We start from the raw sequence: 21630 nt of genomic DNA on the forward strand, positions 1-21630 counted from the left end.
ACACTGAACGGTAAAATGAATCGTTTCTCGCGTTTCAGAATCGGAAAAATGTGACACAGATACGTGCGTGGGGCTGTCGAGCGGCACGGCGGAACTATCGATTGGTGGTGATCGGACCGGCACCGGTACGGTCAACGGACCCCACCGAATCCCCGGAAGTACGGACCACATCAAAGAAATCGGTAAGCTGAGCCATATACAACCACCCATGCAGGGAGGCACCCGAAATGACAGTTTAATTAGGTTTACACCACCTGTGATGGGGCTGCCGTGACGGAGCGCATCATTCCGTTAGGTGTGATCTATCTGGTCCAATTTGTATTGGTTGGTTCTTTTCGGCTTTTGGGATTTTTTTTTATGTGGATGTGTTATTAGTACAAATTGTTTTTTAATCTCGTGTTTTACTCATCCAACCAGACATGTCATCGGATGCGGGCATCGAGTGCAAGTGTCAATGTTTGCCGCACCTGAGCACCTACCGGGAAGATCTCGGCATCTGTGTGGACGATATTAGAGGTGAGTGGAGTTCCATTTGTCCATTCTTGTTTCATTAATTTCATACAGGCATCACGAACCGTAGCGCTGTTGCTGGGTAGCATTGGACAGAGCGATCAACTGCCAATTAGGGCCGGGTTCTATTGCCGGGGCTCATTTTTCAAAACTGTTGTCGTTCATCGTTAATAACGATAATCATTCTTTTCCTTCGCGTTCTTTGTTGGACGGTCGTCATAAAAAAAACGAATAGTTTAATGTTACGGAAGGAACATAATTGTTTCCAGCCTCCCAGAAAAAAAACCCACCCAAAACACCCAGTCTGATGCATCTGCATTCGAATTCCAACCCCCTGGAACACGGATCGGAATGTGGCGGACCCACCGTGTACGTGTACGGAGGCGGGAGCGCATCATCAGCACCGGTGATTATGATCGCTCGGTGCGCATTTCAATTGGAAGTTTACCGAGCGAAACGCACTAGAACGGTTCTAAAATCAATTACAATTCTCCACCATCGCGCCTTCGCCCCGGTGCGCTTTCTCTGCGGCATTGCGCAAAAGTTCACCGGTGGCAGCACGGTGCAGCATCGCCCGCTGGTCATTACTCCTATGCGCTCCTATGCACGGGCGGGCTACGATTCGCTGTACAACAAAAGGGTTGCGAGAGAAAAGCGAATTGGAAAACTGTGAACCATGAAGCCATGTGCTTGTTGCACTCATGATTGCATTCCGCACGGGGAAGATGAACCGATGTTGGCGCTCGTTCATATGGACGCCCTCTATTACGCCTATTCCATTAAGGCACGCAATCGCACCGCTCGCACCGCATGCTATCGCCCATATACCACCAACGCTGTTTACCGTGAACATGGAAAACAAGAAAATAAACCCACCATGTAGTGTCTAAGATGCGCATACCTATAGGCAGATACCCATACATCTATTTATACACACACACACGAGATATGAACCATCCGTAATTTAGTTCCATAATTTGCTAACCTTATTCCAATCACTTTCCACGTCCGGATCGTCTATCTGCACCGGAAAACGGCGGTGGCAGTTTAAAGTCGGGGTGTGCTTTATGCCTTTTGGTGCCTTGCCTAGATAATCTTGTGAATAATTTGTCTTATTACATATAGATTCCTCGCAATATAGGTGCTAAACGCACGCGACGCGTACTAGAATGTGTTGAGAAAAAAAAAATAATGGTGCGAAATATACCGCCATTAGAGTAGCAATCGCGTGAGCAATTCATTTGAAAGTACATCGAGAAATACTTCGTGTCATTACAGTAGCAGCGCAAATTAGAATTGATTGATAGCGATAGAAGGTATGAATTATAAAATGCAATATGTATTTAGTATGCGTCTGTCACATTGACAGCACTTGTCAATACTTAGCACTGATGTACTAAAAGAGTTCTAAAAATACTTAACGTGAGCGATCACATTATTTTCCTTTCCCCAAATTTGGTTGTTTATATAAACGCTGATTAAGCTAAGTGGCTTAATATACATGAATTAATTTAGCAGACAGACAAAAACAGAAACATTGGACACCGTCGATACCGTTTGTTTCGCCAAGTGTGCCACTTAACATGCGTAACTGCTCCAGAACAAAAAACCCCATACCAGACCGCTCATCTTTGGTTCCTTCCGGTGGGGGCACATTTTACACGGTGCGGAGACGTTAAATCCGCTTCGTTAACCGCATTAAGACAACCCCATACAACCTGCCCAGATACGCGATGATACGCACAGCTGCGCACAGCTGTGAAGACAACGGAAACCGCTGCATAAAAGATTCACCTGAACCGTCCGAAAAGGATTGTTCGGATCCATACCGTGCCGGAGTAAAAGCCAGCTTAAATAGCATTAATCGCCACATTACACCGTCACCGTGTACGCTGAGTCTTTCCGGAGTGCCACAGACGTACCGCGATCCGTTTGCGGCAAAGGTACGATACCTAAAACCGTTCGGATAATCTTCCTTCCCGAACGGAGCAACCGAACCTGGAGAGGTTTTTTCACCCCCCTCAGAAATGTCTCAAAAAACCCACAAAACGGGAACTTAACTATGACGGATTAATGTATTACGCGCCAGGTTAGCCAAAGAACGGCGATGCCAGAATACACGTTCAATTTCCAAACCAAAACCCAAAACACACACCGTACAGGCTCAAATTGTGGTTATTAATCCAATGATGTTTTGTCTTGTACAGCATTGTATTTTACATCGGGGAGGTTCTACGCCAGTTCCTGACATTAGTGCGTTCATGCCCCTCGAGGGATGTTACCTTTTATTTCAGGGTTGGTTGGCGAATGGACCACATTAGATGCGGCGCCTTAAAACGAGCGCAACCACGGCACGGGCACACGGTAGTCGTAATTAACAACTTCACTTCCAGTACCGCCGCTTTTCGGTTTTGTGGTAGCTTTTATACATTTGAATGGCTCTGTTTATCGGGGCTGATTTGGGAGATCCTTTCTAGGCTTGAGCAACTTTAAACAACGCCAAACGGTAGGAAATGGATCGAATGCGCATATGTGTGAGCATGCACACACACAGCTCGCTTCAATTCTGGTTTCTGTTTTTATCTTGTCCAAAATGAGCCTTTAATGTAGCTTTCGTGCTACATTATTAACCGCACCACGAACAATAAGAGCTTTGATTGGGTTAATTATGTTATCATGTTTATTGCTTTCCACTTTCCAACCGGCAAAACGGTTTTCCGGCAGTTTGTTGCTCGGTAATACCGGACCAGGAAAGTACACCATGTGACCACCGATAATCCTTCCGATAAATTACAGGCTCCAGATATCGGAAGATCCGTTAGCGAATCTTGACCATTGTGCACGGTATTGCGTGTGGGTAAAGGCAAATCCTTCCACTATCTCACACGCCCGTCTAATCAGTCATAGGTTTTATGGTGTAATGCTTGCTTGGTACTTGTTTTGCGCACGAAAAACAAGAATCAACCACGATCCTTCTCGCACCGTACACAGCCTCTTGCTTTCCGCTGTGAGAAGCTTAAATAAATTCCCGCTTGTCATTCGGTGCTGGGAACTTTATTAATTGAGATAATATACACAAGCACTAGCACGCACCTGAGCAGAATGAGGCAAACGGGTGAGATTCGCACATTCAATGACCTTCCCTCGTTGAGTTCGAACTCAACCGGAGAAGGATCGGGAGCTACGATTGCCCGCAAGGGAATGGAGGTGTATTTGATCGAGTAGGTGCTCGGTGTCCAAGGCTAGGAGTACGGGTCCTATCGCGCTACGGGTAATATGAATTATGATGCCCCTGCTTTGCACGGTCCAGCTGTGTGCTCTTGTACCCACTACTGGAGGATTAAGTGGATAAGCATTGAGAGCCTATCGTTCTAAGCAGAGGGTCCGTTCCGAAGGGAAGGAATGCTCTAGGCTCTAGGTCCGAGTGTACCACGTAAAGTGTTCGTAACATATTTTCTTATCGTGCAAAATTTATTCGCCCGTAACTTCTGCTCCTCACATGCTCCATCGTTGAAATCTCCCGTGTGGACCGGGTTCGCATTAGACCCGATAAATGGATGTTGATATAAGTTCGAGGACTGCGGGGCTCTTGTTTTTAGAAGGCTAAAATTGCCTGGCACGGCCTTAGCTCCTATCGGTTACCGGTGTGAACTTCTTGATGGCTTTATTTTGTGACATGATTTATTGCGCCATAGTCACCAGCGCTCTCCCGGATCATAGCAGGCCGCGATTGCGATACTACGTGTGGATAGTGTGTTTCGAGCGTTCAATTTGGAGCGATAAATTTTCGCAGCACAATGTATACGGGTGGATAATTTCCTCCCAAACCACGGTGAGCCGAATGTTTTTGCGGTTATTTTGAAGATATTCCACTTACGCGTATGGGTGCGATGTCTAATTGCCATCATCGCAGGCATCACACCTCGGACAGTCGGACTGTTTACGGCTCTATTTATTATGCTTGCGTATTACGCGCCTGATTGCGCCCGACCTCAACGACGTTTATGAGCGTGTCAGACTCGATGACTTGACCGATCGCTTGCGACGGCTTCACATCTTGCACAATCATGGCGGGTAGGCGGGTGGAATCCGCGTTCAGTCTACTCGAAACGGTGAGCAAATGCTACCCCAACCGATCGCTTCTTGCGCTTTGATAAGCGCACACGGCAAGATCACGGGGATGTAATTGGGCGTTAGCGAAACGTTTGTTACGCGGACGCATGTTTACTTCGAGATTCCATCCACAGCGGAAAGACCTGTCATTGAGCGTCATCTGAAAACGATCGATTGGGTCGGCATCAAACGGCCAGTGATTTCGCAAAGCGAGCACCCGAGTGAAGGATTCCGTCAGCTTCTGTGTGTTCTGCAATCACCGTGACCACAGCCGACGGAGTGCGTTGATGCGTGACGTGATGCGTACGCATGCAACCTGTAAGCCGGCGGTTCAGCAGACCGCTACACTAAAGGGGCAGGTTCTTCGACGCATCGACTCTGTAATGAATTCAATTTATTAAGACTTCCGAGTCGGAACGGTGTTGATGGACGTCTGAATGAATGGAGCACAAACTGTGTACGGTGGGGATGATTCCCTACCTTCAAGCTTTGCGCTAGAATTCAGACGCGTTAGTGTAGAATCATGTAGTTAAAGCAAAAAAGTGGAAGCCCGCAAGTGGGCATTACTGAGCAAAGCAGATGCCGATATAAAACATACGTATTAGGTGGTGCGGTTTACCCAGACGCCGGGCCGATTCGCCGAAGAATTTGTCTGGAATCTCAAGTCGAGCGCAACGATGTTTGTTTGCTGATCGGTAACAGATCGTGGATCTTCGCCCTTCACACGCGTCTCCTCCACTCCAAATCGCAGCGAATCGCGTGCATGTAATTACTGCACAAGTGAAAACTGCTACCCATCTGGGCAGCAGCATCTGATGTCGTCGGTTGATCCGTCTGTCAGCGGGCGGCCTCCTGAACCGGGAAGAACCACAACCCAGCCTATAGCCAAGTAGGCAAAACACTGCCATTAACCTTCACCCGGCCGCCAATCACACCTGCTACGGACGGAGCGTCACAGGCGAAGCGGCGAGGATCCAATCAGACAGGGTGAGGCTACGATTAGCCTTCGTCGTTTGCAAGGGATGGTCCTGATTTAAATGCACCCATCGCTATCAATCAATTTGCCACGGTGCGTTGTAACCGCGGAAGCGCTACGCGCAAGAAACTCCCGGCGACATAATGAAAGTGTGCGGAAATCGACGACCATCCTGGGCGCACGCTCCACATAAGTTTGTATGCTTATGGTAATTAGCCGGGAGCACCAGATGGGACTAATTACATGTGCTGTGGACCGTTTCGATCCTTGACGCGCGTGCCAATGCAGCTCGTGAACTAGATGCCGTCGGGTAGGGTAGAGCCATGGTTTTTACTCATTCCAATCCGTTGATCTACATTTAATCGATCAGAAGCAACAAAACATGCTCGATTGCTGCTCTGCTTCGACACATTTGGTACGATCCAGTTTCCAAACTTCCAAACCGTCCCACCGGTGTCGTCGCAGACTCAGTATATAATTTATCAACTAAACCTGAACACAAATCTCGTTAGGGTGGAGTCGCTAACGGGCAGGATTTAAGGAAAAACGAACCAATCTGTAAGCGATAAAATGATTGAAAAGAAAATATTTAACAAACGCCACAGGTTCGTAGATTGAGACATTTCGTGGCACCGTAATCAAACAGTCATCTAGCATTGGTCGGTTTCTCTCACTAATGTGCGACTCGGATTCACACATTATAAAAACCAACCGAATGAATGCTTACAGACCACAGAACTTGGCATTTTTTTTAGACCAGACGGCGGACAGAGTGAAACGCACCGTCTCGCAGTCGTTTGTAAGGAAGGTGTCAATTTTTCTACCAGGAAGGAAAGTGGTTTAACGTAAACGCGTATGGTGCTGCTGCTTTGGTTACTGCTGTCCCATTAAACGAGCCCATCGAGGAATGGGATGCCGTTAAGGGGCAAACAATGGGCAAACAAATGGTCTCAGCGCTTACGAATTTATGTCTCATTGGAACAAGTTTTTTTTCTGTTTTGTAGCAGAGCAGAGTAGGTTTGTCCAACATGAAGACGACATCACTTAACTGTTTTTCTTCTGCTTTCCCGTCACGAAAATTTTGTTGAAGATGATCTGCATAAAAAAACGGTTAGCGATCACCGATCGCTGAATAAAATACTTTCTTCCGCGATCAATTGAGGAGCTTAATTATGGTAAGAATTAAGGGACCAAATCCCTGGTGTCGTTCTCGTATTGTAAAGGTAGCAATTATGAAGAAGCTTTGATTGCTTGCTTCCACAAACTGGTTTCATAATTTGAGATGTGCTTAATAAATTTAGCGTAATTAAAAACATCACTTGTGCTCGGAGCCTTACAAAACCGTCTCTAAGACGGAACCTACGGGCATTGGCGCTACTGCCATCACCGAGCAGTGGGAATATCTAGGACTAAGCTCCACATAACAGTTGCTAGCCTTGCGTACTCTGCCCGCGAGTGGAAGTAATTTAATCTCGCACATGTGGCCTGTTTATTTTTCGCGCATCTCCACTTTCTTTTGCGGCCCCCTTCACAGGAAACAACAGCCACTAAACCCGGCGACCATCTGTGATGCAATCGATGGAGCACGTCGTTGTTGTTTTTTTTGGGAAGGATTTGATTTATTTGTTTTCGTCCGGTAAATAGCGTTACAGTTCAGCAGACAGCAGCACCGGTGGGTGGGACGTTGAAAATAAAGAAACTAGTAAATAAATATTTGATTTGTAATAAGGAAGGTTGGAGCAGGGCAAGCATTGTTGGTTTATGTAACGATGCGATCATGTGTGTAATAGAGATGGTTTTGGTTTAATTTTTAAACAATGTTTGTAAACGATTGCAACACGACTTTCGCTGGATCTAGGTCTTTTCACCTCTTGCATCGTATGTAAATGTATTCAATGCGGTTGATCGTTAGCACTACTTCCTACTCGGTTTACTCGAGAATTTTGTTCCCCACCACAACATAGAGTCCACCCCGATCAAGTCATTCAAAGCGGCTGAGTGTGTTGCACCGATTGCTCGCTTTAACGTTACTCTGGCCATTAATGTGCTAAAAGTGTATCACAACCAAACGTCCACATAGTTTCGTTCGTCTCTTCCGCCTTCGGTACACTCCGAAGAAGTCATTGAGCCTACGCATCTCCGTGTGGTTCGTACGGTTGAAATTTAATCCACCCATTTCTGCTTGAAGGTGGCTGCTTCTGCATAACAACATGACACTTGGGATCCCTGGAGTTGTCCGCGGAGGTTCTGGAACGCCATCCCGTGCCACAAGTTAGCATGCCAATGTGCTATTATTTCGGACGCGACGGAGATAGAACACTAGACAAACGCTATTTATGCCGTCCGATCACGAGATTACGGCCCGTTTCCCGGTCATCGAGCGGGCGAAGTTGCAACTTGCGGATCGATTTGCGTTGTTAATGCGATCGTAAATGGCTCCAAGCACGTTGTTCCGTTCGGTAAGCTCGACGGCATCCAGCGGTGCGCGCGTCGGCCGCGTTACACGGTTGTTATCCCGCCCGGTAAGCCAAACAGCTCAACCACACGGCCGCGGATTAAGCTTAAAATGTTGCCATTTGCCGGTGATGTCCGATGACCCACTGAAGGCACGGATCCTCTGGCTGGATGAAACACACGAGGGCATGTTGTTGTGGCAAAATCGATACAAAACGGCGCGATTGCTTTCCTACCGGTTGAACGTTGCTTTGAATTCTCCCATTCGTAGGTTGTTTATTGGAAAATGATGCGTGTAAAGTGACTATTTTATTTGACTGCCCTGGTTCCCTGGCAGCGCCCCATTGGCCCCGGTGGGTTCGCAAGGAGCGCAACATAATCGAATAATCAGAACCCTGGGTAGAGTGCAACAAAACCGAATAACACAGCCGCCTTCTCATAAACGGCGTGATCGTGCCGATCATATGTGTTAATCTGGTTTACCTCGATTCCGGAACATGCGCGGCGAGCGATAGCGGAAAGTGTAAGGTTGCTTTGCCACGAGTTTTCCTGCTCTGTTGGGGCAAATGTGTCCAGATCGCGTGTGCTTGTGGGGATCCTACTCATGTTTCGCATATAATTGCATTTAAATGCATCCTCCGCACAGACTCACACACACGCAGGTCGCACGTGAAGTTCACTCTAGACAAGCGCTTCCCAAGGTGAAAAAACATGCCCACAAAAAAGCCGACAGGAATAAAGGGAAGAGCATGTTTACACAGCGCTCACAGCATACCAGTTCGCGAAAAGCCTACAACAATCTGGACCAATGCGCGAACAACAATCCCGGTACGTGTTCTGGGTCGAGCGGGAAATTGATTTCCACGGTACTGTTTACTCCTTCCCCCAGAGAAGCTAGGACGCTTAGCCAAATGAGATGAATCCGGCAGAAATGCAAATAGTGTGGCTCTTTGCAGCGAGTGTCTGATTCTGTCCGATGATAAATGGTTTGCTGGACCCTCACGCTGATCGCTGGCAGGCGTACAAGGCCGAACACCGATTGACGGGTTTGGGCGAATGTCTGGAACGTCTGGTCGCACGCGCGACCGTAAGGAAGTTTTGCTAAAAACAACCATTTTCTTTGCCTAATTAAAGCCACACCTCCGCAGGGAGCAACTTAACGCTAAATTGTGCCCCACGGTATAAGCGCATGCGATGCAGATGTATGAAGACACGTGAAGTGAGCCACAGAAATCAATACATGTTCGAACATGGGCGAACGGAGATCATCTTCAGAAAGCTCTTAAGGCGTAAAAGTCATTTGAAATGCGAATTCGCCCACTTATTGGGACGGGTAATGGTGGAAGAATTTTTCAAACATAATGGATTAATCACACAGCAGACGGAGAAGATGAGTTTAATCACCGGCATGGTGGTGCAGCCCTTTGGAAGTCAAACAGGGTACACCAGATAAAGGGGGAACTCCAAACGATTCTACTTCATTCTTAATAGCAATCAACGCGTCTCACACATCCAGTGCCGTTACGCTCATTAGTGGTAACAAATTGTTCAACAAATAATTTTATTACAAGCGTAAGATGCGTACCTTCCGAAATCTGCCTGCATAATGATCTTTCTCCGAGGAGGAAAAAAAAAGATCAGCGCACGTTTAAATAAATCAACCTGCCATCGCCCGGTTAGTTCGATCAAACACCCCAGGATCGATCGAGCAAGGCGCCGTTCTGCCGGGTTACGAGTGGTGTTTATGAGCTCACACTCTACTTCTCAGCTCAAGCACCGATCAACTCGTTTGGGCACACAATAATCCACACTTGTTAATGCTATCCAATTTGCCGCACTCGGGAACGGTGGAGTTGCGATCCGGCGCTGGGTGCACAGGTGTGAAGATTCTCAGCGGCACATCTCTAATGATGTGAGACAATATGCTCCAATTACTTTTCCCTACTTCCCTTCGCGCTTTTTGGTGGGTTTTAGTCGACGTGAGCTGAGATGCTGCCCTCCAAAATTACACGTCACCTCTTGTTAGACGTCGTCGTTTCCGTATACCGGGTGGGTCAATCGCTTGGTCAAAACCAGCAATCGGCAGTGGAGATTCTTGACCGTAGGAAGAAGTTTATTAGTAGGCACTAGCCTCCAAGGTGCGCCTTCATCAGCCCAAGAATAGACGGCAAGGTGGCTGAGGTGAAGGTTTTCACACGTTTATTAAATCGATGATCGTATTACGGAATCCTGGACAGTTGGTATTTGACGAGGTTCAAGTAGGTAGCGCCAGTGTGTTTCGAATTATATCGACTGGTGATTTGGAACTCCAAAGTTGGCAGAAGTACTCAACTGTTTCGAGTACTTTCCACTTTACAACAGGCGGATAAATGATGTACAAAGGATATTTGGCTTCCAATGATTTATTCTTGTTTGCTGTTGCCTTTACGCGTCGAAAGAAGAAGGTATCCAAGATCTCACAAGATGGAGCCACCACAAAAACAACGATTACCAGGTGCCATGCATGTTGAAGTTTTCACGTCTAATTTCATCATGCATCTGGAACTAAACACAACTGCTCTTTCCCTCTCGATTGAAACGAAAGGAAGAATTAGAAATAAAATGCGCACCCAAACAAGTGCTCTCAAACAAGAGCCGCAGCAAGAGCAGCAACAGCAGAAAACTGAACAACAACAAAAATCCAAACCTGCAGGTCATGAGAAAACATTTACTATCGAAATCTTTTCCTCCCTTTGCCGAACCGTTTAAAGTGTGAATTTTCTGAATGATTATTGCGATTTGGACCATATGCGCCGGTTTTCCACAGTGCTCCGCACTCACAAACACTCCGCACTAGGCATCGAAATGAAGAAAAAAGAAATTCCCGCTCCGAGTCACCACGCGTTATGATTAAACCATCGGGTGCTTTGGGGGAAGGCTTGCCTTTTTTTTTTTGTTACTCCCAACGGGGCAGTAAAGTGGGCAAACGATGAAATTAAATAAAAATAGGGGCAAAAATTGGGTTCCCTCCACGCCCAGCTTTTAGCCGAACCGTTTGATCTCCGAGGAGGAGGGGAAAAAGGGCGAAAAAATGTTTTGACGCCATTTATTTTACTTTTTTTCCATCTCCATTGAGGCCCACTTCCCAAAATTACGTTCCCCACCTGGGAGTTGGAAAAACCGAGAAATGGAACAATTTTGCATCGATTACGTGCGGTACAATGAAGCCGGGGATAGAGTATGTTGTGTAGTCTGTTGCAGCAGTCCAACATCGAATGCAACGAATTTGTATCGAAATCACATCTGACCAATTTTGTCAAACGCAACAATACACTGCTGCCCCAAAATTGGGTCATTTTCGGTCGCGTAAACATAATGTTCCACCTAAACTCTACGGAGTGAACGCGTTTGGTAGTCGATTGTTCAGTAGTACTAAAAAAAACAGGAACGATCTTCATGCACCATTACGGGAGTAATTCAATTTTGTACCCCACCTGCCAGAGCCTTCCCGAATTCCTCGCCCATATCGCTCCAGAATGTGGTACAAACATTGAAAACTAAAACATTTACTAACGTGCGTGCGCCGCCTATAGTTTGTAACGCAAGGCAACACTAGCCGGCTGCAACCGATGCCACATTCAACGCTTACCGTCCCATTGACTTAGAAATAAAACTGAGGCAAACAAGGTTTCTCGTTAGCCGAGTCGGGCCGTGTATGTTCAGTAGGCGGAAGATTCACCACAGAAACGGCTTAATTATGCAGAGAAGCGTAAATTTCGGTGCATGTAGTACAAACCAGGCTTCACATTTGTTTCACCTCTTTGCCGGACGCTGCTCCCAACTGACTTTGCCGGATCGCTTCCCCAGGCGTTAGATCCCATAAGGTCCATCATCCTGGTGGAAATCCCTTGCACTCCACTCCAGGCCGAGAGAAGAATCAACCACACCTGGGAGGCTGATGCTGTGCGAAGTAGCGGTTCTTTCGCGATGTTCATTAAAGCGAGCCCATTTACGAGCGCTGGTCTTGCGGCGGTGGCCACGGGTAACTCCTCGGGAAACCCCGGGCAAGTCGGGCGGGCAAGGAAATGAGATTTTGCTACGCATTTAGCGCTTTCTTTTGCCTAGATTCGGTGATTAATCCAAATATACATTTGGTCCAAACTGCGTGCGGAAGAGTAACAAACAAAAAAAAAACTCATCTAATTCGGGTTTTTTTTCTCTCGCTGTACACTTCTGCTGTGCAATGTGGTTGGCTTTTGGGCAGTGAAATGAACAGGAAAAATGCGAGAAGCATCTTGGCAATGGTTTCAGTTTAGACTAAATAAAGGCACCAAAAAAAAAACCACTAAAAGCAACAAGAGCATTGTTTATGAGGTACGAAATTAATGCCAATCATTTCGCACTGCTTTCGCAAACCGGTGGCAACCGTAAAACGTAAAGCGATCAGCGCACCGCGGTAGTCAACGGGTGAAGTTTAAGGTTATGAAGATAATGTGTTTTATTGGTGTAAAGTGGTCGAAAGTTAGGTGACTTCTGAAAGACGTTAGTATGACAGTTTTCCGTGTGTTTTTTTTTCTTACTGTTGTTGCGCGTGGTAGTGAATAATTAACTCGTAATATCACAGACAGTTACAGAGCTCTGTCAGCAGTGGTGAGGGTTTTTTTTATGTTTAGAGGAGAGTGAATGGTTGAAGCGTTTGGAAAAGTAAAGTAGAGAAACTACGCAAACAATTGCGCTGATTGGAAGCTATTGAGCGTTTACGAAGCTTTGAGTGGCGAGTAGAAATTTGATTGGCAGGCAAATTTGTTGATATTTTAAAAAAGACAGCTGATTTTATCGTGGCAGTATGTAAAATAATAAAATAAAATAAAAATTAAATTATCATTTTGTTATGAATCATTCTGTTTTGCTACTATTTATATTAGTATAACAGTATGCGATATAACAGCATTACTATCTGGAGATCAGTGTTTGATGCAATTTTTCCTTTATTCCTCTCTTTTTATTTAAACTTTAATTTGCTCCAACGAAGAGCATTTGTTATACTTATGTTTATGTTAATCTTTTTCAAGCTAAAACAAAGCTTTGGCAATACAGCCAGGCTATCCTTTACGAAACAAATGATTAATAAAAATATAGAAACCTTCATGTACCGATGTCCAACACCTAGGTATGTGATTGTTTAATAAAATGTGTGTCAAACACGTTTTCTATTTGCCCATTTAGTGTAAAAGCATTTGCACTTCCATGCCAAGTGGATGTTTTATCCCGTGCTGCACAAGGTTCGGCCCCGTACCGATCGCGCACTTTCCACTAGACGGAAATCACATCGCACTGGTCGAAACGACACTTTCACATCCATACACCCAATATTGGGATCTATTAAAACCCAACGATTCACTCAAAATTGACATGATCGAAACCGGCCCAGCATTGCTTCGGGGTTGGGGCGGGTTTCGCTCGCTAAACCAAATCGCTATGCAAACAACCGTACCACCCAGGTGCCGGGATAGGTTCAACTTCCCGGGACTTACCTGGGGCCCTGTGAACCTCCTCCCATCCTTCCAGCCCGGTCGATATTTATTCAATTCACCGTGAACCGCATCGAAATCGGTGCTCGCGGCAGCATTCGACCGTCGGTGCGCGCGGAAATCCTCCAAACCCGAAGGGACCGGATTCAATCCACTCCGCGATCTGCTTCGCGTTAGCATGAACCAGTGGAACGGATCGTGGGTTGATCTTCCTCCGTTGTAGATCACCACCACCCCCAATTTCCCCCAATTTCCACCCCACACCGGTTGGGTGTAGTTCAGTAAGAGTTGGTTTACATTGGAAATTTCATTCTGCTCATCATTTTTTTTTCGCTGTGCATTTTCGCGCCACTCATCGGCCACCTCGCTCGCTCCACTTTCAAACCTTCTTACCATATTTCCCACCGATGACAACTTCGACTCATCGCTCCCGCCAGCGCCATCGTGCAACAAATTTGTGTGAGAAAATTAGTTCCCACCGTGCCAGGGAGGGGCGGGATCGGTTCAATGCTAGCATTCGAACGGACGGGGTGAGCCTGCGTGGGTCAGTAACGTTACCGGTTGGCAGTTCTTTTTTTCCATTGCCCGCTTCCCAGCACACTCCATCCGGGCTTTATTTGTGCAGCATATTAGCGTTTGTGTGCTCGGAAAAGTATGAGAGTTTAGGAACCGAAATAGAATGATGAAAATATGTACATTTCATTTGATTAAATGGCTCCAGTGAAGGTGAAAAAGGCAAGAGCAGACGCTCTCTTTAACCCACTGCGGCGAGCGTTCGCTCCGGGCTTCCGGGTTTTGAGGTTTGGTTTTCATTAAATCCGGTCATGGTGTGGCCTTTCGCGGGGGTCAATATTTAGCTGCGGTGGTTTTAACGATGGACGATGGACACAATGACGATGAAATGGAAAGTAGTCGAACACCGAACCGCACGCAGACAAACTAACAAACGAACTATAATCGTTTTGAAACGGACGAGAGTTTGGGGGTCTTCCGAAAATTCTTCTCTCGCTAGGGTGGGGTGACGTTTGTTATTGTAAGCAAAGCGTGTTTTTAGCATGTTTAATTCACATTCGAAGTATGGCACTACTTCATAGGAAAACAAGAAAAGCATATTAATGCTGTGGTATGTAATAAATTCAAACCAAATGCATTTGCTCAAAATTTATTATTTGTTTGTCTTTGAATGCTGTAAATGCTTCCGTGATTAGCGTTTTTCTTAAGCTTAATCACATTTTTGTTTATTTCTGTGTTAACACTGGTGAAAGTTTCTAGCTCGTGCATTAAATGTTAGCTAGTTTATTTGGTGTTGTTTGTCATATTTAACCATTTTACTTTCTTTCTTCCAAAACGTTTAACATTTTTGAAGATTTCCATATTTTTGAGTTTAGATCAAAAACTTTAATATTCTTGACGAAAACAATGAATCAACAAAGTATTCCTCTTTGTGTTGCATAAATTCACAAAATTAGTGAAAAACCTTTTTTAATTTGTTAGTTGGTTTTATAAAAAAAGCATAATATTTTTAAGTTATTCAGTCATATTTGTTCTTATATTTCTTTATTTTATTTCTCCTATTTCTTAAACAAATTGTTTTACTTATTTCTTTCAGTAAAACATGCAATTGAACATTTCTAACTAGTTTTTTTTTCGTTTTGCAGAATGCACTCTAGCGCCGTTCATCAGCGGATCAAGCTCGGAAAAGATACCGTTCGTCTTTTTGCCTCACCGTGGCCAAATCGTTCATCCGAGCCGCGAGATTGGATTTCCCGGTAAGTTTTGCTAAAGGATCCCACCTAATCTTCGATCACCATCCTCCAACCATCGTCGGTTAAAGATTCTTTTCGCTCATTTTTTTTCTTCCCTCCAATCTACCATCTCCACTTCGACCCTTGCTTGAACTCTTACGATCATGCTAAGGGTTGAAGAATGAAGTAGAAAAAAACAACAACAACCCAGTACAACGGCACTTGACTTTAATTTAGCAAACAATTATTACACCTCACTTTACGCCCCGGGTTCGACAAAAGAGATGCTTTCACGCTGGGGCACCCTCCCGCGGGAGCTTTGGCGGGGCTTTCAAAAGGGTAAAGATTTGTTAGAACACGAAACAAACGAACCTTGATCCGGGTGCGCGGGGAGTCCATCCCATCCCAACCACCCATTACGGCTGTCGGAGATGTTTAGACAAATTTGCTAATGGTGTGTTCTCTAACGATCACGCGGGAAAACACACCTGTTCGCGCAGGTGCGAAGTGTTGTGCACAAATGCAAGACTTTTAACCTTCTGTCAAGTGGTGCAATTTGTCGAACGCGATGCGTGTCAATGCACCGCTGCTGCTGTTACCTTTCGGGTGGTCAACGATGGCGTGTTTGCTGGATTGCTTCTCGTTGCGTCCACTCGGTGCACTATTGGAACAGCGAGACGGTGCGCAAGTCGAAACGGTGTTGCCACCGTTACAAGCACTTACCGGACAGGGAACGATTCCGTTGGCTCTTGGCTGCCCTCTTACGCGCATGCGTGGCACGTATGCGCGGTAATAGCCCGGCAATGCATTCCGGAATTGAGACGGTTCGAGAAGACACGCGTGACGTAGTGGTCATGTGTGCTGTTGTGCTTTAGTAGCAAAACAATAAAAATGTTTTCGCTCAAGAATTATGAAAAGAATCAGACAGAAACAAGAAGGATAAACATATGGTAAATTTGTCGCTTCTGAGCATTATGTTTCGTGAGCCCATGAAGGCACACACTCCGGCGGTGAATAGCACGAGCGAAGTGCAAACAAATTTGTGTGGCCCTGTCTCCGACCACAATGTATCCCACCGGGAACGACCCCATTAGTGTGGGTCAGTAGCCGGGAACGTGTCGTATGCGTGCTTTGTTTCGCATATGCGCATAAAATTACCCGCAATGCAGTTTTAGGCTTCTGTCCCGGTGACATGCAGCGGTGTTTTAATGGACTGCGTTGAGGGGACAACTTGAAACTGTGAGCTGAGATGGATCGGACATTAACTCGTTTTTTGATGGCGAAATGTGAGACAAAAACACAAAATTTGGCATATGAGCTTATTAAGATGAATATTTTTTAAGCAATTAAGAATTTAAATGCAAACTAGCAATTTGCAATTCTTGATGTTTTTTCTCAACAAAATAATTATTCATTTGGGCCATTAGTCTAAAATAACAGCCGATATATTCGTTGTTTCATAATTAATCAATCATTATAATTTAACGAACCATCAATTCACACTGGTCTGACGAATGAATGAAGAATTTTTTTTAATGCTTTATTCTTATTGCAATCTTTTTTTTTTGCACTCAAGTCACACTCGATCTTGAAACAAAAAACCTTTTTATTAGCACTAATCATCCATGTAGCAAATGCTTGCAAATTGCAATCGATCATCCACTGCAGTTATCTAACGTTGCGGTGCGATGTGTTGATGTTAGGAAAGTCAGGCGTAAAATAGTGCCTCTTGATTTTCTTAGCTTCCCCGTGATTGAGTTGTGTTTTTATTGACCTTTCTTCAAGTTACATCTGTATCTAATTTACCGTAAAGTAACACGTTAAGCCATTAAACTTGCCTTTTTGCAGCTATAGATAGCACAAAAAGAAAAAGCTGCGCTTTATGACACTGGGGGAGCAAAAAAAAAACATCCCAAAACATAAATTGCATCTCGAACGGAGCATCACAACACGCGGATGAAATAATTTAAAATTTTTTCTTGCTTCAAATATGTATAAAAATTTGCACATAAATTAGCGCCGGTCGCAAGCAGCGCCCCGATCAAAACCCTTTATCGACCCGAGTCGCTATAAAACGATCATGTGCAATAAACTGCTAAAAGTTTTGTGCGAGTTGAATTTTTGGTCTGATCAAAAGGATCCGCAAATGTAGGGGGGGAAACAATCCGCGAGAACCTGATTTTTACACCCAGCTTTGGGGTGGATTGTTTCTTCTCTTTTATTTCTAGTTTTGTTGTTGCGTTAGCACTGCAGCACTTTACCGTAAGGGGAGGCGACATTCCACCCCGAAATGAGACGGATTTTGTTTGTGTTCATAAATTCTAGGCTGGAAAGTTTCAGAAGATTATCACAAACCGGTACAGTTCTTTTGTAATTTCTCGAGATCCAAAATCGAGACAAACCGTGAGTCATAAAACGTTGGTATGATTTATGTCCTCACACACGGAATCGTCGAAGCCACTGCGTCAGTAAACATTTGGAATCTATCGAAAAATTAATTCGCTCAAACCCATTTGCCAAATAAAAACACCACCGATGAAACGGTGATGCCAGGTGTGTAGATTTTAGCCTATTGTCTCGATCGTTCCTTTTTGTCCCGGTAAAATCTACATCACAATGTAACGCCGCTGGACGAGCGAAATCAAATTAGATCCAAACGTGACTTTTGAAATGCAAAATTTGCCAGCTTTTGTGCGTGTGTGTTTGGAAGAAGGAACAGGTTCCTTTTCTCACTCCAGATTAAATCTGAAAGGTCTAAAAAGCAGACCTACAAATAAAAAAAATCACACACGCACTTCCCTTCGGAGGAGTCCGTTTACAACCGAAAGACAAATCAAATCTGGATGCGATCAAATGCAAATCAGCTCCACAAAGCGAGGGCCCTTTATGCTTTGTCCCTCCCCCCAAAACGGGGGACCTTCTTCGAGCCGTTCACTTTAACTCGAGTGAAAACTTGAAGAAAACGGGACAGCTTGGAGAACGTGAAGCGACTAATAAAATAATAACAACCTTCTGCTCTCGGCTTGAACGCTCTGGAAAAAACAGTAATTCTATAATAGCAATAATCATCCCGTATCGTTCAGTGATAATCGCACAGAACTCTCTGCCCAGACGTGCCGTCAAGGTATTGAAATGATGAGATAAACATAAAAAAGCTCAAGAAACCCGTATATCAACCCCTTCTGATGCTGTTAGCTTTCTTTCTCTCTCTCTCTCTCGCTTTGTTTCGTTTTCGCGATGATCGCGTCGTGGGTTCCAGTTGATGGAGCCACCGACACCGAGCAGTTTAACCGTTGTATCGTGTCAGGTGGAATTCGCTTCCCGTTTAGATCATCTTCTCCAAAACCGACAGGAAGAAGTTGCGATACGACACTTAAGAATTTCGCGCCCGCCTTTTGTTCCTATCGCTTGACAATGGTTAAACCGTGAAGTGTCCGCACTCGATGGTTGAAACCCTCTTACCCGCAAGCTCTTGAAGTGGAGTCTCGTAGATCAAATGAAGACTTCAGCATGGTAGAGGTACCTTACTGGGTGCATGAACAAAAACCGACGCAAAACAATAACGCTCAACAAAATTTGTTTGTAAAGGAAAGCGCAAAGAAAAAGCGCGCACTATCGAACCCCGAAGATCCTTGATTGGTTTCAAGTGGCTTTGGAACGGGTTGAATATTTCAACATCAATCCGACGGATTGACCGCAACCTAACGGAATTCGTCCAGATTGCGTGAAGATTGTTTACAAACTTTCCACGCCGCACGCAAGCGCATTAAAGGCGTGGGCTGGATGAAAACCCCGTCAACACATTAAATACATTCGAAACGGGTTTAAGGATATTGAGTGTGTTCAAACTTTGGGAAAATGTCCCTAAATTACCGTACTCACCCCGAATGAAACCTGTTCAATTTTCTTGTTTGAATCTCGTTAATGCATCCTGCTCCTTTGTAGCATACTGCGTACACAGGTTGCTCAATAAAGCGCCAGCTTATATTGAACTCATAAAATCGATAATGAACGTAAGCACGCGGACGTTTGGCGTGGAACCCGTGTTTGTCTGACTGTTTTACGATCGCACAAGAAAAGACCCGGCAGTGCACAAAATTGCATTCCACTCGAAAAAAAAGGCACTCCAAACATACGCACTTTTTTCTGCTGAAACTGGTGCACAACATAAGCGAAAGTCACACAGAACAGTGCGCTTCCAACTCCCAACATCCGATAAAGTGTACTTTCTAGAGTGCTTTCGGTGGTAGAAATAAAATTGCCAAATAAAAAAAACAGAGCAAAACAAAACAGCCGATCAATATTGCCGATTTTCACACGTCCCGATGTGTCGTATGGCATTATTTTGAAAGTACGCTGGCACGTTTTTATTACCTTCAAACGGGGCGGATGTTTGTGTCGCACACACTGTTTGCTGCTGCCGAATAATGGTATTTAACGTGTTTGCGTGTTCGCTTGTGACAGAATTCGATTCACTTCGCTCGTGATCATGAGGACCATGAATTAAACTTAAGTGATGGTGCTATTGCCCTTCACGAAGGCTGCTTACCGAACATACCGAAGTATTTTCAATTAGGATCTGTCGGAAAGGGAGCCAATTTATGTCTCAATAAAGCACCGAGAGAACTTGCATTTTACGGCGTTTCTATTTAAATGCAAAAAAGAGTGTGAAACAACACAGAACAGAAACTGAACTTCACAACTGGAAGTTAAATTCGGTCAAAAATTAAGTAATGATAACAAAATAAATAAATAAAACGATAGCAAATAAATAAATCAATAACATAAGCACAAATATATACAAAACAAACACTTAAAAGTTTAAGTAAATAACAAACAAATAAACAAAGTTTGTTTAGTAGTATCTTTTTTTTTTTTTGCTTCTTGTTTTACTTCCGTGTTCTACTGTTTATTTTATAATGCTATGCATCTAATTATTCTTTGCGTTTGTATTCTTTCTATTCACAAATTGATATAACTTTACTTCGAAAAATTGTTTCATTCTGCGCTTTTAACTGCGCTACATTAATTATAATGATTATTGCTTGTTTACCAAACTAATCACCCATATTGTTTCCTTTTTCTCATTGCTTTCTTTTATATACTTGTTTGTGCTGAAAGGTGTCAAGATGCCGATGTGTGCTGTGTCGGCTGCCCAGTACCTTACCACCAACGGTTGGGCGGAGCTGCGCAACCCGATCGACACCGACGTCCCGTTTCGGCTGTTTCGCGACGAGGGCCGCATCTACCTGCAGTGGCTCGGTGAACCGGAGCTACGCCAGCGGATGCAGGGCCGACTGGTGCTGGTGCATCTGATGTGCCGCGACATGACACCCCGCCTGTTGCTGGAGGATAGCCGGGCCGCTCTTCATCACGGTACGTTTAAGATACAGTGCAGCGTTATGTTTGCTTCTATTTTTTCCGTGTCGTGTAGCTCTTTCCCTGAAGCCATAACCCGTAAGATGGTTCTTCACCTCGGTATGCTACCCTTTATTAATTTTACAATTTCCAATTCCAACACGGTTGGCATACCGTACTGTTTTGGTTGGCGTTGCTAGTGCCGTTCCGGGCTGCTGGCTGCTATTCTATGTAGGCATTAAAGCTCCCGCGGGACACGTACCTGCGCCGAAGTTTGGCGGCTTCAGACTAGCCGGTGTTACAATATCGCACGCTCGCCTGAGCATGAGCATGAGGTGAGGAAGAATAATTAGAACCGCTTGTGATTTTCCACTTCTGCGTGTAAAGAAAGGAAAAAAATGACGCGCTATAGCCCTCGCCTTTCTCTCGGACACCACCATTGTACAATATGGTGAAGGTGTTCTTCCTGCGGGTAAGCGTGCGCGCGCGAGCTCATGTCAAATCTTAATCTTAGACAATGGACTCACCACACCGCTCCGTGCCAACAACCAAACACCCTCCCGGGCGCACGGTGCGGAAAGTGAAGCGCGATAAATTTATGATGAATCACCACATCGCCCGATGGCCGACGGTGTCTGCGCCCTGCCCTGGCAGAGCAGTAGAAGGGCGCACCTGTTTCAGCTTCGACGACCCCACGCTTGTACCCTTCTGCAGCTTCTCGCGTGGGCTATTATTCTGGTCAAAGTGCTCGCTTATTTTGGCTCCATAAATTCATTAGTTTGTTGGCTTTCGGTGCTGTTGCTGAGTAGGAATTTGTTTTGAAGCAGCATGCCACGGTCTGAGCACCGTAAATAGGTTACCATTTTCCTCGCTTACCGAACCTTATTTTGTAGCTGTTGATGAGTTTGCCCGGACGCTTATCGCGACGTCTATTTATTTATTTCTCGTTCAATTTCGTCGGCCT

At 45.0% G+C, this 21630-nt stretch overlaps 1 protein-coding gene across 1 annotated transcript in view; it reads left to right on the forward strand.

The window, feature by feature from the left end:
- LOC128304285 (uncharacterized) overlaps positions 1 to 21630 on the forward strand; it is a 37687-nt gene that overhangs the window by 1094 nt on the left and 14963 nt on the right. Inside the window, exons 2-5 of the mRNA XM_053041448.1 lie at positions 39 to 182; positions 418 to 516; positions 15222 to 15332; positions 20430 to 20684. Of these exons, the coding sequence (XP_052897408.1) occupies positions 39 to 182; positions 418 to 516; positions 15222 to 15332; positions 20430 to 20684 (609 nt within the window). The remainder of the gene's footprint in view (positions 1 to 38; positions 183 to 417; positions 517 to 15221; positions 15333 to 20429; positions 20685 to 21630) is intronic.

The sequence above is a fragment of the Anopheles moucheti genome, chromosome 3 (assembly GCF_943734755.1).
Source record: "Anopheles moucheti chromosome 3, idAnoMoucSN_F20_07, whole genome shotgun sequence".
Taxonomy (NCBI): domain Eukaryota; kingdom Metazoa; phylum Arthropoda; class Insecta; order Diptera; family Culicidae; genus Anopheles; species Anopheles moucheti.